This window comes from Rhea pennata, chromosome 3 (genome assembly GCF_028389875.1).
Source record: "Rhea pennata isolate bPtePen1 chromosome 3, bPtePen1.pri, whole genome shotgun sequence".
In the NCBI taxonomy this organism is placed as follows: domain Eukaryota; kingdom Metazoa; phylum Chordata; class Aves; order Rheiformes; family Rheidae; genus Rhea; species Rhea pennata.
In genome coordinates, this window is record NC_084665.1 from 26,050,606 (window position 1) to 26,066,958 (window position 16,353).

A 16,353-nucleotide genomic window follows, 5' to 3' on the forward strand; every position below is an offset into this window, starting at 1 on the left:
TTCACATATGAATGCTGAAGGACATTCACCAAAGTTCAGGATATTATTGTTTTGTCTTCTGTAAGATGCTGTTTAACTGAAGATCAATGTTGATTTTGAACATAGTCAGATGAGGCTGGCCTATTGTGCTGAAGTACAGCAGGGAGGAAATCCAGCAAGCTTCTGAGAAACCTTTTCAGCATAGGCAACAGCTGGATTGATAGGCACCTGTGTTTTTAACTCATGTGCAAACTGCACCACTTTCTAGCAAGAATAAAACTTGTTCATTTTGGATACATAGGGCCTCCCCTAGTTGTAGAAACAAAAAGGATTTTCCCTCCAGAACACCTTTGATTCATCATAGCCAGGACGGCTTCACATCTCCCGCTTACCCCGAGAGGTTTCTAGTATTTCCCTTCAACAAAAACAGACCGCCAAAGAATGAGCTTCACTGCAGTAGTAATTTGCTGTGGTTGTTCTTTCCAATTGTGGGAATGTTTAAATTACAACACTAACTGGGGATACAGTCTACAGCTTTCACAGGAACACTTTAACAGCAACATGCTCCTATAGTCCTGGCAGTAAAAAAAGGAGCTCATCTGAAAATTCAACCCTCTGTCCTGAACAACTTTGACCAGATGCTGGTGGTGTTCTACCACAGGGGAGAGGAGGGCTTGCATTTCCCGTGCTCTGCAACACCTGCAGCCTCATTTTGTGGAGTCTCCAATATAAAAATAGCTCAGAGCCAATCACAATTTTGTGGAAAGGGGAAGTAAAAACCTTTTTTTGAAGCAGGTTCCCCAAACTCACTCAGCTCCCAGCTCACATCCTGGGAATCAATGCTGAATGTTTGTTTGAGGACAAATGAAAGAATCTATGCAGGGTGCTCACATGGGTCTGAAGACAACTCTGGTTTTACAAGCAAAAGTTGGGCCATAACTGAATGTTTTGCAATGTCTCACTTGTATTCTTTCTACCGAGTTGCTCTATCTCCTCTTCCCAGATAATCTCTCTAGAGCTGGCAGCTTTACTGCAACAGTATTTACACTACCCTTAGAGAGCTCATTTTTCAGATTGTTCTGCTTCAGGTGTTAGCAGCACTTTCTTTTCTTCAGAGACCTTTTCCAAAGCAAAGGAGGAAAGATCACTACGCTAAAGTGGTAAAGCTCAAATACTGAAGCTAATGCTTGAATTGCTTACATTCACAAAATTTCTCTGTAAGCCCGTATGCTTGTGTATAATATACATAATACCACATATAGATGCAGTACACATACATATGCATGCATGTTTATTAATGACACAGTACATAATCCACATAAAAAAATTCCCTACAATAAATGACAACTTTTGAGAAAAAAAGATGGATTGTTTTCAGACCATCAGCTGTATCAGCAGCTATCAGAAATGGTAATTTTGTCTTCAGTCAAGTTACATTTTATACACAACACTAGGAACATATAATAATAAGGAATGATTCCCCCACATAAACACGTAAGTACAATATTGCATGGAGAGAATACTTATACGAATTCTAAAACTTTCTTTCAAAACAATGAATGAGACACTAACAAAAATTACAGCAAAGATCTCTGCTGTCTTCATGAAGAGAACAAATATATGAGCAGTAAATAACATGGGTCTTAGAAATAAATACACTTCTCAGAAAAATTTTTGTTCAGTTCATCCTATTTCATTCATTAATCTCACTTCTCTTAGCAGACTTCAGACCACATAGTGGTGGTGGGGAAGTCACATGGGATAAAATGATACCATTTAGCTTGTGGTCTACGAATCAACCATTAGTAGTATATAATGCTTAGGAAGGTGGTACATACAGGTATTGAAAAAGACAGCAACTGAAAAGGGTCACAAATTCCCATTCATGCTGGAAATCTCACAAATTCACAGAATGGAAAACTAAAGTAATAAATACTTATAGCTTGAACAATTTCATTTGGTTGTAAATGTGCAAGTTAGTCCAAAGATTCTCAAAGATTTTTCAAAAAACAAATTTTCATTAGGCAACACTGGCTTGCTGCTCTGATTACACATTCCAGTGACAGTTTCAGAGACAGCAGAGTGTCCCGGGCACAAAACATGACCAAGAGGATGTAATTAAGAAAGCTCTATTATCCTGAAATTTTTTGTTATTTATTCTTCCCAATTCTTGCCTTCTCTCAAAACACAACCATTCAGCAGTATAAGAGATGCTATAAAGGAGCTACAAAATAAATGCTATGAAGAACTTGAAGAAAACTTCCATTTACAAAAATTCCAGACTATGCTATCAGGCCTAAAATTTTCAAACCTAGCCAACAGAAACAAGCATTTTAAGAACATGTTAGGAATCCTAAATAAAAATGGTTTGTTCTTTATTTTGTTATTGGGCCTTGTATTTATATACTTTATCCTTGCTCGGAAATAGCTTTCAGAAAAACATATGCTCACAGGTTTCAAGCTTTCAAACTCCTTTGGGGGGATATTAAATCCAGGATGTAATTAAGCCTTCATTATTAGGAATATTTTCTTTTCAGGGGCCCAGCAGGCCTTCTAGAATGCCAAAAACCTTGCTTAGATCTTTTCCAGAGGGGAGCCAAGTAATTTGGCAGAACATAAAACACAAGGAGGCAGCAGGAATAGAGCATTTTTCAGTAATGAACTGAACACCAGAAGGAAGGAGTCAACTTCTTATAAACAACAAAGAAACTGGAAACCAGTAGTGGGGAGAGGAATTTTAATTTTTTTTTTTTGGGGGGGGGGAGAGAATCAGTCTTAGAAGTTGAACAGTGTGTACCAGACATTTAGAGAGCAGTAGAATATTGTCAAAGACTTTCCACTGGACATTTAGGAAACACTTCTCCAAAACTGCAAAGCTAAATAAAGTCGTGCTAAAGGCTTGTACTCATGGAAATACATAGCAACCATGGGCCAGGAACACAATAACTGATTTACTAGATCTCCTCAGAGAAGAAAGATATAAATTGGCACACATTATTACAGTTTCTCCAAAGGCAAAGCCACCCATAGTTAAAGGGCAGCTTCACAAATGTTGTTGGAACTTTCTTTCCTTCTTTCTTTTTGCAAAGAAATGTTTGCAGAAAGTCAGCTAACTCAAGTTTGACTTCTCAGCAATACAATAATGCTGAGGCCCTGGTATTACTATCAATTCTGTAATTGTGTAGACAGAGCACAACATTTTCAGAAGTAACTTTTCAGAAGTACTGCTGCATGAAACCCACATCCCAGTTTCAGATAAATGTAATAATACTAAGTGAATGTTAATGAAGTCTACTCCTTTTGTAGCTGAGGTGCATGATATAAAAACAATATTTCATCAAAGTGAAGCACCACTGTTTTCTTTTCAGTCATCTTACAGCTTTAAACAAACTGTGACAGACAGGACATGATTTACTTCTAAGTTACCTGATGAGCACAAAAATTTCACAAGACATAGATGATACAATTCATGATGCAGACAAATAAATGCAAAACAGATAGAGCACATTTTCTGATACTCCACAAATACTCAGAGGAGTTTAAACATGCAAAAAGGAAATTCTTCAGCAGCACTAATTAAACTTAAGATGAGACAAAGATCTTCTTTACAAAGTAAAGGCACCATCTCTTTGTAAACACATACTCCTCTCACTTAAACTGAGAAAGCACTCAAAATATTCTGTAGAGGCAATCTGAGTGGTAGCTTTCCATTGCCTATAAACACTTCATAGTAGAGTTATCAAAGGTCTTATTCCTTCTTTTGGTAAGAAATTCTTCAGTTTGTCTAGCAGGAAACTTTTTAGGTGTCCCCCAAAATGTTGTGATGAATCTATAAGACAGTGTTCTCTTTTATACATGTTCTGGTATCTATCAAGAAGTTTCAAGGCAAAAGAAATGTCAGATGCCAGTATGAAATATTCATGATTGTAGTCATCTCTTATTTTCAGTATTGTGCTATAAACAAAGTTTCCCAGAATGAACAGTTATTTTACATTAGATACAGTAAAAAAATTAAAAAACAGAAGTATTAATACCCTCCAGTTGTGCAGCTACCTACTCTCTGACTTTTCAATTGCACTAGGAAAATCTGAATAAGAAATTAACTAATTCTTAATTTCTTGGAAAAGAAAAACAGATTAAGTATTTCTGATATGATTGTACTTTAGGATTCCAGATTCTTCCATGTGCACCCTGAATGTAGGTTTCTCCCAGGAGTAGAAAGCATTCATACAGTTCTTTACTTGTGAAACTACAAAACTTGGAAACTGCTAGGATGAACATTCCATATGAAGGTAAATCATTTGTCTCATTCAATATGAACTGGGCATCTTCACAGTTTCCACGGCACAAATATCATCAGTATCTCACAAACACATCTTAATACTCATATACATACAAATTCAGTGATTACACTAATTAGTATTGTTCAGTGTTCAGCCAAAATTGTGCGTTTCTAAGTCACCTTCTTTCAGCCTCACAAAGCTGACTGAATTTTTAATGCAGTACAAGTTTCATGTTCTACAGGACTGTCAACTGGCACCTGTAAAATAAATAAACAAACAGGAGATAAGCAGTTATGTAGTGATATATTATTCCTACCCTCAGAATTCCTAGGTAATTATTGGATTAATTAGACTACGCTGGTATTCACGGACATCTAGTTGAGCCGGCACTTAACGAAAACCTTGTTTATCCTTCTCTCTACAATTAAAAGAAAAAAATAGAATGGAGTTTCTTGGCATTACTCTAAAATATGTATCTACTGCGTATAGATACTGATCCTCACATAGAGATTAACTTTTTTTTTCTCTATTACATTTAAATATAGCAGAATCTTGGTGAGCAAGGTCTCAATCAAATTGTTATTGTACCTCACTAATGCAGGCAGCTCTCAATTATTTATAACGTTGAGGTGACAGCTCCACACTTTTGTTTAAGCTGGTTAACATAAATAGTGTTGTGTGACATTAACCTAATTAACAAGGTGATAATGGAAAGAGAACAATCACAGACCACTGCCTACAGTCAGCATGTACGTCCCCAGGACAGCCCTGGCCCAAGCTGATAAGAAGAATGTTATGTGGTGCGAACACCGCTGTACGCATTTCAGGTTCACAGCAGCTCATAAGGCACCAGCTTGGAATTTTCTGAGCCTTCTGCAGACACTACCAGCATGCAGCCTGACTGCAGATAGCCAGAAGCTGCTATATATGCAACACCCAAAGAATGATGTGATAGAGGATCTTACAATACTTGACTTCACAAAGCTGTTTTCATTATCTTGATCCAGACGGTCAAGAAATCTATGGGACTGAAAAAAGTTTCCAGTGTCACCTTTATTTCTAGTAGTGAGTGTGATAATATGGAAAAGCTCCTGAAAGATGGTGTTGGAATCTCCTGAACAGCAGAAAGTATAATGCTCACTTTCCCTTTAAATTTAGAGGGTGCTCAGCAGAATGGACCTATCATTTCATGGAATACAGTACAAAAATTGCAGCACAACTTTTATTCATTACACCCTGACTTGACTTAAAGAGATACCACTTTTTAATAAAATACATAGCGTGTAGCATGACCTTTTAACCCAATACACAAAAATGCTTCACAATTTACAATGTTAACTGCAAATGTGAAAGAGCTAGATTCAAAAAATAAAACCAGAGATGAGTATTAGCACCTTAAAATTCAGAAAAAATGAGAGCAAAAGGTCTTTTACATTTTTCATGGGAGCTAAGGGGAGAAAGAGATACCTGAGGGTAAGATCCCAGGTGACTTTGTTGTTCCGGTACATAAAGGAAACAGTTATATTATAGGTTCTTGGCTATTACTCTTTTGCTGTTAATATTATCGTGCCAATAGAAGCCAACAAGAACAATATAAAATAGAGGGAAAAGATTTAGTACTTACAGCTTTAACGTCCACATTCATAATCCCTGAATTCACATTGTGTCTTCGCAAATCTGATTTTATTAAGGCTGAAACAAAAACAAAGAAAGAATGATGACTCTTGACTTGGAAATGACATTCTTTTCATGGAGAATGTTTGGTACAGCAAAAGCACACAGAAGCTGCTTTCAGTATATACTCAAAATTTCTGTATTCACTCTTACGCAATTAGCACCAGTTGCCTTCTAATCAACAATCTGAACTTGCTCCTCACAAAGCAGATGCAGAAAATGACAATAAAAAATTTTAAATCATGAGTAGCTCAAGCAAAATTGGATGGTTTTACATATGCCAGTACTTAAGTGTGCTGAAAGTGTCAAGTGTCACTGGCACAGTTTATGAATACATCAGCAATTCCTCATATTTGAAAAACTCCATACTGTCTGTATACATGTATTTGTTTACATTTACTACTCTACTCTGAAGACAGACATCTGCATCAAGACACTGCTTAAGAAATGCATCCAAACAGATGGTTGTCCACATATTAGCAACATCATCCTTAAAGCAAAGTGAATGCACAGCACGTATTTTTAAAATGAAAAAAATGAAAAATCCAATGAAAAATGAAAAATTACAAATAATTTTTGTTCTCAGCCCAGACATGAAAGCCATGCATTTAAACCCTCAATGTCTGAGATGTCTAGAAGTGTCACAGAACTTCACTATCTCAAAAAACTCCAAATGATAAGAGATAAATCATTACTTATATTTCTGACTAATTACCTGTTAAGATAATGCCCACAAACATCCAAGCACAAAGGAAGAGGTTTCCTGCACGAGGACTGTACACTGTTGTGAGCTTTCCTTGAACAAGGGTAAAGATAATTCCAAATATCTACAAACAAATAAGTCATTTCATCAATAACACACAGAAAACATTCACCATTTTATCTTGCAAAGTTTCAGACCACATCTTACAGAAAACAAACAAAACAAAAAATAAGAAAACTAGAGCAATACAGTAGGGACATCACAGCCAAATCTAAGACAGACTTCTTATATTCTAGCAGAATGGTCTTACTGAATACTACATCACCTGAAGAAATTAACATGATATAACCTGTGCTGATGCATTAAGGAGCCCTGATGAAGTGCCTTCAGACTCTGGGTATGTTATTTCCACAGCAAATTCAAACCCAAGAGGGAGATAGCCAGTCATGAAAAACCTGTCAAAGAAGAAAGTAAGAGGATGACAAGTGCGGCTTCCATCTAAGAAAATCAAAACATAAACACATGGTATTCTGAACTAGCTGTTATTCTGAACTAACTGTCAGCTTTCAAAACCTAATTCAGGATTCAGATCTTGAATTCAGCCCTGATTCAGAATGTGCTTTGTTCTGCCTAATTTCCCTGATCTCATCCCAAAAGTTCAACCATACATCTTTCTTCTGGGACAAATACATTTTAACATACTTGCCTGTTTCCCATAACTACCTGCATTCCTCTCCACACACACGAATCAACCTAACAATTCTACAAACCACTGCATAATTAAATGGAAGACATATGGGAACATCAGTCTTATCAATCTAAACATTCATGTTGGCATTCAAAAGAGACCATCAGTAGAGGAGGTGGCTGGACACTGGAATGGCAAGTAGAAGCTCCTCTGGAAGAAGCAGAGAGGACAGACAGATGTGAGGAAGGACGGTGCTCAATGCAGCTGAGGTTGGTTGGTTAGTTTTTGAAATGAAACTCACAGGACTTGCTTCTGTCAGCACCTTGCCTGCCCTATCTAGATAGGGCACTACTCCCTCATCACCTTTGGGGTGTTCTAGATCATGAATCTTTCAGGACAGTGATGCATTTTTTTCTGAACTGACAAATTACCAAACAGGTCACTGGGGCTAACAAAATACAAATTAACCAACATGCACAGAAGCCAGTCTTCCTAAATTTGCCCTGTCAGATTCTAGTCAAATGTCCACTGAAGACAAGATAGATTTAACTTTATTCCAGTGGACTTTTTGAATTAGAACCAAATTGGCCACATACAGACTTCTGTTTAGGTCATTAAAAATTTTAAATAATATTCACTTTAGATTTATGTTAAATGAAATTTACGTTAGGTTTAAGTTGATGTAACAGAAGGTGAAACCTATTAAACTGTATCTGTACCATAAGATATAGATACATGTTGAAAATATGTAACCAGAATATACAGTAGATTCATTTAGTTAAAACAGCCATTAGCTTTTTACATTACTACAAATGTTGTTTGTAAGCAGAACTGCAGTAGGTCTTCCAGTCCTTTTTAATTACTTACCCAAGTACTCCTCCAGTCACAAACACTACTATAAGGTATCCAAGATCCAGGGTGAAAGTAAATACCACCATCCCAATAAAAGAGAGAATGTAAACAATCAAAGTAGTTTGCCTGCAACCCAAAAAGAAAAATATATACACATTGTTAACATAAGATCATGGCACATTGCTGAAGCATGGCAAAGCCATACAAACATTATTTATCTCTTTGTAACTGACATTCTGCAGTTGTAATATTCGCTTCATGTAATTCTGACTCAAACATATCATGCATTTCCATGAAAACATACCCCTTCCCTAACTCCTTATTCCCTTAGTTCAATGGATGTTTCACTCAAGACAAAGAGAAATTCTCAGACTCTTAAAGTACGATCACTTCAGATACTATTACCCCAAGGTTATTTTAGTTCTCCACTATGCTGTGCATCTCAGCCATCCTGCAGCACAGGCTATTATACAAAAACCAAAAGATCAGCAGTCAAATCAAACATTAATAGTGCTAAAAGTTAGCATAAGAGGCAAGTCGAACAAATCTCATTTGGATGTTTTATTTATATTAAATCTGGAATAACGGTTGTCCTCCAAAAAAGTAAAACACATGTATATGTGTTTTTACTTACAAATAAGTCAAACCACATCAGAAGCGAGGCCAATCTAGCATTAACATGCATTAGGCTCCTAGAGGCCTTGCGCATAATCGACTATGAGTCACTAGGAGAGAAATTTTCCCAGAACTCATCCTTGTGTTACAGCAAGCAGCATACTGGGGCACTGCCCACTTCTGGGGGCACCACACCATGGATGAACTACCCTGGAGCTCCTAGCCCAAAACAGAGTTCTGCTCCATTGACATCCATCCCTTGAATTAAAACAAGTGTTAGGCTTATTAAAAGGCCCAGGAAGAGTACCAAAAATGAGCATCCATTAATTGTCCATTTCACAAAAACAACAACAACAAAAAAAATGCAGAGAACATAGAGTATGTTTTGAGCCTTTATGTATCCCCTGGATAAGGAGACAATCAGGTCAAGTGGCCACCTTACATAGGGCATACAAGGCTTTTCTTGTTAGCATTATACTCCCTGCAGGGCCAGGAGTAGATGGAAAGCCCCTTCAGCTCTTTGTGTTTTTCACAGTACACCCTCTCTCATTTCTTTTGGCCAAGAACCAACATGAGAGTCATGAGAGTCTCACGCTCTAGCTGCAGCCTCAAAAACTTGCTTCTGTCAAGGCTGCTAAAAGATCAGGAACTTGCTGCCTTTTATCATCAGTCCACTTCTTCCCTTACATTACAGTATTTTTCTAACACAATTGCACTTTTTCCTACCCTTAACCCCATACATGCCTATCCACACTTACTTGTATGTTTTAGTGTAATCCAGCCACAAACCACAAATAATCGAACCCACCATTCCTGCCACCACCAGTGTCAAGCCAATTCTCCCAGCGTTCACTTCTTCTCCCTTTCAACAAATATTTATATAGTGCTCATTAATAACTTGCTTCCACTCACAGTCAAGTTCAGACCTCTCGGTAGTCACAAGCACAAATAAACATTCCTACGACTCAGCTGTATGATGCAAGATGCAATAAACCATACAGGGATATAAAGGAAACCTAATGTCTGAGCACACACAGCACCTAAGTAATAAAACACAGTAACTCTGCAAATGTACAGTTAAAAAAAAAAAAAGTAAGAAGATTCAAGAAACTTACCTCATAATAAGTTACTATCATCTGGTTTAATAAAGTGGAGACAGAATAAAATGCCCCAGTCATAATACCTACAAAACCAAAAGAAGATGATTCAACATCATTCAACACGTGTCAGGTAGAATTTACATTTGCATTATAAATATTTCCCACTAGATACTTCTGCAGTAAAACACTGCTTGCCTGGATTGTCTTAGATTTTTCCAATCCCAGTATCCTATCCCTACAATCTGTCAAAGGGCAGCGTGAAAAGTATTATTGGCCACTGAGAAGAATTAAATTATATCCCTAAAGCTCTCATATTCACTACCTCTGAAATTGAGAACTTGACTTAAATCGCTCATACTGCAATTACTTCTAACAGTAAGGCAAAATAACTTATGAATCTTTTTTTCTGAGTAGAAGGTACAAAGGCTATTTCTCTTTTTCCCCCCTAGATATACTTCTGACATAAAATGTCTTCATATGCACATTTAGTTTCACTGTATAACCCCTTCTCAAATCTGAGGAAGACTGGCATATCTTTCACAGCCCTAGAGACAAGCAATCACCAGAAAAAAACAAACAAACAAACAAACAAACAAACAAACAAACAAAAAAAAAACTTTCTTCAGTAATTCCTCTTCTTACTTAGTAGGTCCTGTGTTACATTAAGTGACATCAGTTCACTCACCATGAGTCTTCTGCTTCATTTAGCAGCTAAGATACACAGATCAAATTTCAAATTTTAGACACAGCTACACTTCAGTCATTTCTGGTCTAGCCATGCAGATTCGCTACCACAAAGAGTTAGTCTTCTGATATTTAAGAGTGAAGTCGGGGGCAAAACTTTCTATCTACTAGGTAAAATCTCTTCTGTAGACCTATAAACGATACTTCAGATGCTGCTGCGTTTTCCACTACAGGCTGCTAAGTTAGTAACAAAGTTAAAAATAAATGAAAATAAAAAAGCCACACACACAAAACAACTAAAACCCAACATGCTTTAGACACATACTTGGATTATGCCACCAGACTACAGCCAGACTTCACCACTTACCATAACTGATCAGCAGAAGTACAAATGGAATATTTTTGAATAAGTTAATAATTGACTGCTTATAAGAATAATCCTCAGGAGGCATAGCTTGAAGGACTGCTTGAGAATGACTAGGAGGGTATTTGGGCTTTTCTTCAAACACTGGGAAAAATAAAAAAGAAAGATTTTGGTTTGTCTTTACCAGACTAATGCATTTTCTTTTGAAACGCAAAGTGTTTTAGTTTGACAGATTTCTTAAGACAGACTTGTGGTTTTTAACACTTTCATAAAAACATTCTAGATTTTCTCAGCAGAAAATCAAGTCACAGCCAGTAACTGCTTCACCAGCAAAGCATCTAGAATTTAGGCTACCTCTGTATCTGAATTATGAGAACAACAGAAGAAATTTACATTATAGCATAATGTCCTTCTGGCTAGTAGCCAAAAACGAAGTGAACTGCACACCCTGAGAGAGGTTGTTCCATGTAAAGCATGACAAAGATGGTAAATTGGTTGTCTCTTACCCTGACACAACAGGTAAGTGAACACGAGTAAACCTGAGACAATGTAACCTCAGTTATAGGCAAAAATAAAAATGTATCAGCTTCTATCTCTTGTCTTCTAATGTGTTCTTGTACTTTGAAGTTAAAGGTTATGGTCCTCTTGGTAAAATCCCTCTGCATCCCTCTTAGATGTGAAAGCTTTCTGGTTAAGGTATTCAGAGAAATAATTTCCCCCAAAATTTCCTTAGAAGATAAGCAAGAGCCAAACCCACTAATCATATCACCTAGTTGTTTTTTAATATTTAATTTTCTTTCCAAAGGGGAAAATTAGGATGATTTATTTCTTTAATTCAGTCACTGAAATTAATCTATCTTACATAAGTGAGCATGTTTTTGGAGTAAAACTGTGACAGACTTCTGTAAGGGGAAAAAAAAAGAAAAGAAAGAAAAGACATCAACGACTTAGAATTTCCTAAATGTTTAAAAGTTTTCTTGAGTGTATTCAAAGTCACAACAGGACTCTTCTTCTCACACAGGCACAAATATAGACCATCCAGTATATCTGACTAGTTCACCACAAGTTCATCACTAAAGCACCATACCTTCTTGACATGCTACAGAGAAAGCCTGAAGATACCAGACAACTAACTATGAAGCTAATTTTGGTTGCCTAAAGCAAGATGGTCTAAGTATTCCTTATAATCACCATACTCGTGATATTTTAAAAATGGATTACATACCAACTCCTGTTAAGAAGAACAGAAGTGTGGATACTATTGCTGTTCCATAGAACATGATGCTTATATTATGTGCCGTTAGATCAGTATCATCAGGTGTATTTGGAACCAGAACAGGTGGTAACAAAAAGCCAATTGCAGTGCCAAGCTGTAAAACAAGAAAAGATAACCAAGTATTATTTTCCTAAGAATATAAATCAACAAAAGCAAAGAGCCTCACCACGTATAATTCAGAATTTATGCTGTAATCACCATTGACAAAAATTATGAAGGAAAAGTGCTCCTTTAGTAGACTAGTTACAAACCATTTGCTCTTATTGACATTTCACAATCGGGTTTTCAATGGCCCTGGTTTTTATTTTTTCATTTCTAGATCAAACTGCAATAATATCTTTAGCATGCAGCACATTTAACTAAGCACTAAGGAAGTTCCTTTTGCAAAAGAGTATTTTCACAGGAGAATATTATGCATGCATATTAACTTGTATCAGTCACTCTGTGAGCAAAGGACTAAAAAATGAGACAGAAGGCTAGTTACTCCTGTAGAAATTCTCTTCTCTTTTTCTTCATCAGAATCCTGCATCTGACATCACAACCCTGCCATTACTGAAATGAAGACCAATGTGCAAGGCAAACTGCAGAACTGATCAGGCAAAGAAGTGCAAGAGAAAAATAAGTATCTTCATTAAGGAAAAAGAAACCTGCAACTTCAATTATTGCTAAGGAAAGAAAGAAGAATTATTAAAAAAAAAAAAAAAAGAAGTGGGTTTGTATTTGGAGTCAATTCCAACGTAGCAAGAGACAGCACTAAAAAAGACAAAAAAAGGGGGGGGGCACTGAAATTTTGGCTCCATGTATAAAGCATTTGAAAATGTCAAGGAACAACAGTCTAACTTCTCTCCAATTTATCTCTGTTTTTCCTTCAAAAATAAGCTGCATTTTTAAATGTCAAAACAGTTTTTTATACTAGAAAATATACCTCTATTTCAGGTATGTTTTCCAGAAAATAATAATAATAAAAAAAACTATTAAAAGCAGCAAACTCAGTACTCAAGAAGTGTTTAAACTGGAGGTGTGCCAGTAAGTTTACAAAGTAATCTCTGTGCCTTATCAAATTTTTGTTATTTTTTTCACTGGCCATCACATTGACCCAGTATCCAGTGCTCACCTGAAGACTTAATTTTTTTATCCTCCCCCTTCAGTATGTGAACCTTACAAACATCACGAACTGAATACACAATTATTCCTTTTCTTCAGGAATATTTTTCTCCATGTGACTCAGTATAGTACCAACAATATTCCAAGAAAGTCAGGTAATACCATTTTCACTTTTTGTGTATGAAAAGCTGAAGCACTGCAGTTAAGATCAGAAGGATCAAGAATTCCAGTAAGTCTGGTGTGCCTAATTTGAGATGCTAAACATTTTTAAAAATCAGTCATGACAGCCCTTGACAGGTGCATTTCCTAACGATTCATATTTCAGCTGCAAATGATCAGCACTTCAAGTGACAATGGGTGTCATTTATTTTTTATAACTATTCTGTCCCTCCTGTCTGCAATCCAGAGCCCTGTTTGCTATAGCTTCAAAGTTATGCAAAATATCAGGGTATACTATGCAGACCAACAGCCTCATTCATTGCAACAATCCAATTCTGTTATACAGCTCACCTTGTGCAATTAGACAAGCACAACAAGACATGCAATTGAGGTCTGCATCATAACGCATATGCGGAAGGCAGCTGCACTAGGTTATACAGACAACATTAACTGTAGCAGGTTTTTAATTTTCAAGTATCTAATTTGCCATCTTATTCTTTCAATCTAGAATTTGAGAGGTTTTTTTTTTAAGAAAGCAAAAATTAAAAACAGAAAAATCCTATTGCTTAACACTGTATCAATTTCCACAGGTCATAAGCAAGACAAGGATCTTAAGACCTGTATAGAGCACAAGCTCTACAGCTTGAGTTAATGGAGGACTGACTAGCTGCAGAGTAAGTCATTATCTCTGGCAGTTGTTCTGCACAGACGAAGGATAAAAACCCACTTTCTCAGTATGCTTCCCAGATGTTTACTAGGTGGCAGAGAACCATTGAGTACTTTGCTGCTCTAAGATCAGTCCTCGCCTCTGCAGGGGAATGTGCTCCAGTAAGTAACTAAGTTATTGCATTCACACCTCTGCTACTGGCTTTCTTGTCCATCTTTCTCTTGCTTTCCATCCTCTCAACTCCTGAGCTCTTCCTCTTTTCCTTCACCAGTTCATCTCCCAGACCTCAGCATCAGAAGAGAGCATCAGTCTCAGACGCCCAGTTTCCTCCTCAGCTGGGAGAGCTGTGGGTACTGTGCAGCAGAATTGAGACCACAGCAGCTCTTTCCTTGCTACTGGGAGGACTGCTGCCTGTCACAATGAAGCACGTGTGGACAGTTTAGCTGCCAAAGGAATCTTTAGCCTAACTCTGAGAACCAGGTGCTAGATTTTTGCTTATCTGCTAAAGAAAAAAAAAGAGTCTAAGACAGTTGTTTGTCTGTTGGAGATTTCATCCCAAAAAAGAACTGTTTTGAAAAATGCTGGAAAATTGTAAACAGACATGTAGAAAATTAAAAAGCAATCTTAATGGTAAATATATACCACTGCAACCCTAATAATCCAAAAAGAAACATATATCATTATAATCACAAGAGGATAAACAAAACCTCTGTTAGCTTAATCAAATTGTACCTAAGGCCTCAGCCTGCACCGGAGAACCTGACAGGAATTTTACTGATTTGTTGCCCCAGGAAAGCAGGGCCTGTGGCAGTGGATGAGAATAGGTTATTGGAGGGAAGGGAGGGAGGAGGGAAAAAAAGAAAGCATCTTATCTTTGCCCAGCCTTTCCACTACATCTGTCCCAGCTTTGAAGAAATCTGTGACTGCACTCAGCTATCAGCTCCCCAAGCAAATTACTAGACCATTACAGAAAAACTTCATGAGTCAACAGAGCTGACTCAGTCTAGTGGTGCTCAGTGATTTAAGGTCACCATTAAAAATAAAGAAAATACAAAAACAGGACGCGGAAAGTAGCTGATTCAACTTTATCAACACACAGCCTCCCGTGAAACATCACCCGCGCACCCGCCCATCACCGCTGCCTCTGGCCCCCTCGCCCAGCGTCTCCCCGGGCAGCGATGCCGCCCCCAGCCCGTTCTTTGCGCGGCGCCTTCCCCCCCACCCCAGCCCACCCCGGGGCTTGATTTCCAAACAGCCAACGGCCGCCCCAACGGCCGCCCCAACGGCCGCGGGCGGCGGGGGGGGGGCGGCGGGAGGGGGGGAACGGGGGTGTCCGAGGCGCCGCCGCCCGCCCCTACCTGGTTGCCGAGCACGGCCACGGCGCAGGCCGTGGACACCTCGGCGGGCCCGAACCAGACGGCGGCGACGCGCGAGGGCAGCCCCAGGATGAAGACCTGCGCCACGGCGCACACGCCCTGCGCCGCCACGGTGACGGCGTAGCGGCCCGGCGCCATGCTGGCGCACTTGAGCCAGGCGCCGAGCGCGTTGAGGCCGGCGCCCAGGAGCGCCGTGAGGCGCAGCCCCCGCGCGTCCAGCAGCCAGGTGGCGGGCAGGATCAGCGGCACGTAGGCCACCATGTAGACCATGGAGAGCCAGTCTATGTGCGCGAAGGAGACGCGGTAGAAGCGCATGAAGACGTTGCTGAGGATGCTGTACTGGATCCACTGGAAGGCGTTGACCAGCGAGTAGCAGCTGAACACGGCGAGCACCGCCAGCCGCCGCCGGGAGAGGCGCGTCTCCGCCCGCCCGCCGCCCGCCCGCAGCATGGCCTCGGCCTCCGCCGCCCGCCCGCCGCTCTGCGCCGCGCATCCTCCGCCGTTGGCCGCCTCCTTGCCGGGGAGCAGCCCGTTGTGCGGCAGGGCGGGCTCCGCGGCGCCCAGCATCTCTGCTCTCTCGCCCTCCGCCTCCTCCTCTGCCCCATCCCCGGACTCCACCATGTCGGCCGTCTCCCCGCCCAGCTTGGTGCCGGCGAGCGCGCTCGCTCCGCTCCGCGCCTCTGCCTCCGCTCGCCTCCCGCCAAGGTCGCCGGCACCGCACCGCACCGCTCTGCCCGGCGCGGCGCGGCCCTGCCCCGCCGCCCGCCCCCTTCCGCCGGGCGGGAGCGGCAGCGCCGCCGCCCTGGGGGCGGGCTCGCCCTCCTGCGCG

The 16,353-nt window shown here is 39.7% G+C and overlaps 1 protein-coding gene across 1 annotated transcript; it reads right to left on the reverse strand.

Annotated features, from left to right (window-relative positions):
- Positions 1-1,257: 1,257 nt before the first annotated feature.
- On the reverse strand, positions 1,258-16,210 carry FLVCR1 (FLVCR choline and heme transporter 1). The gene is made up of 10 exons (XM_062573574.1): positions 15,507-16,210; positions 12,168-12,312; positions 10,946-11,086; positions 9,910-9,977; positions 9,553-9,656; positions 8,195-8,305; positions 6,989-7,094; positions 6,652-6,763; positions 5,887-5,954; positions 1,258-4,519 (listed from the first exon to the last, which is right to left on the reverse strand). Exons 1-10 carry the CDS (start codon positions 16,143-16,145, stop codon positions 4,454-4,456), a joined length of 1,560 nt encoding a protein of 519 aa, XP_062429558.1. The 5' UTR covers positions 16,146-16,210; the 3' UTR covers positions 1,258-4,453.
- Between the last annotated feature and the right edge of the window lie 143 nt (positions 16,211-16,353).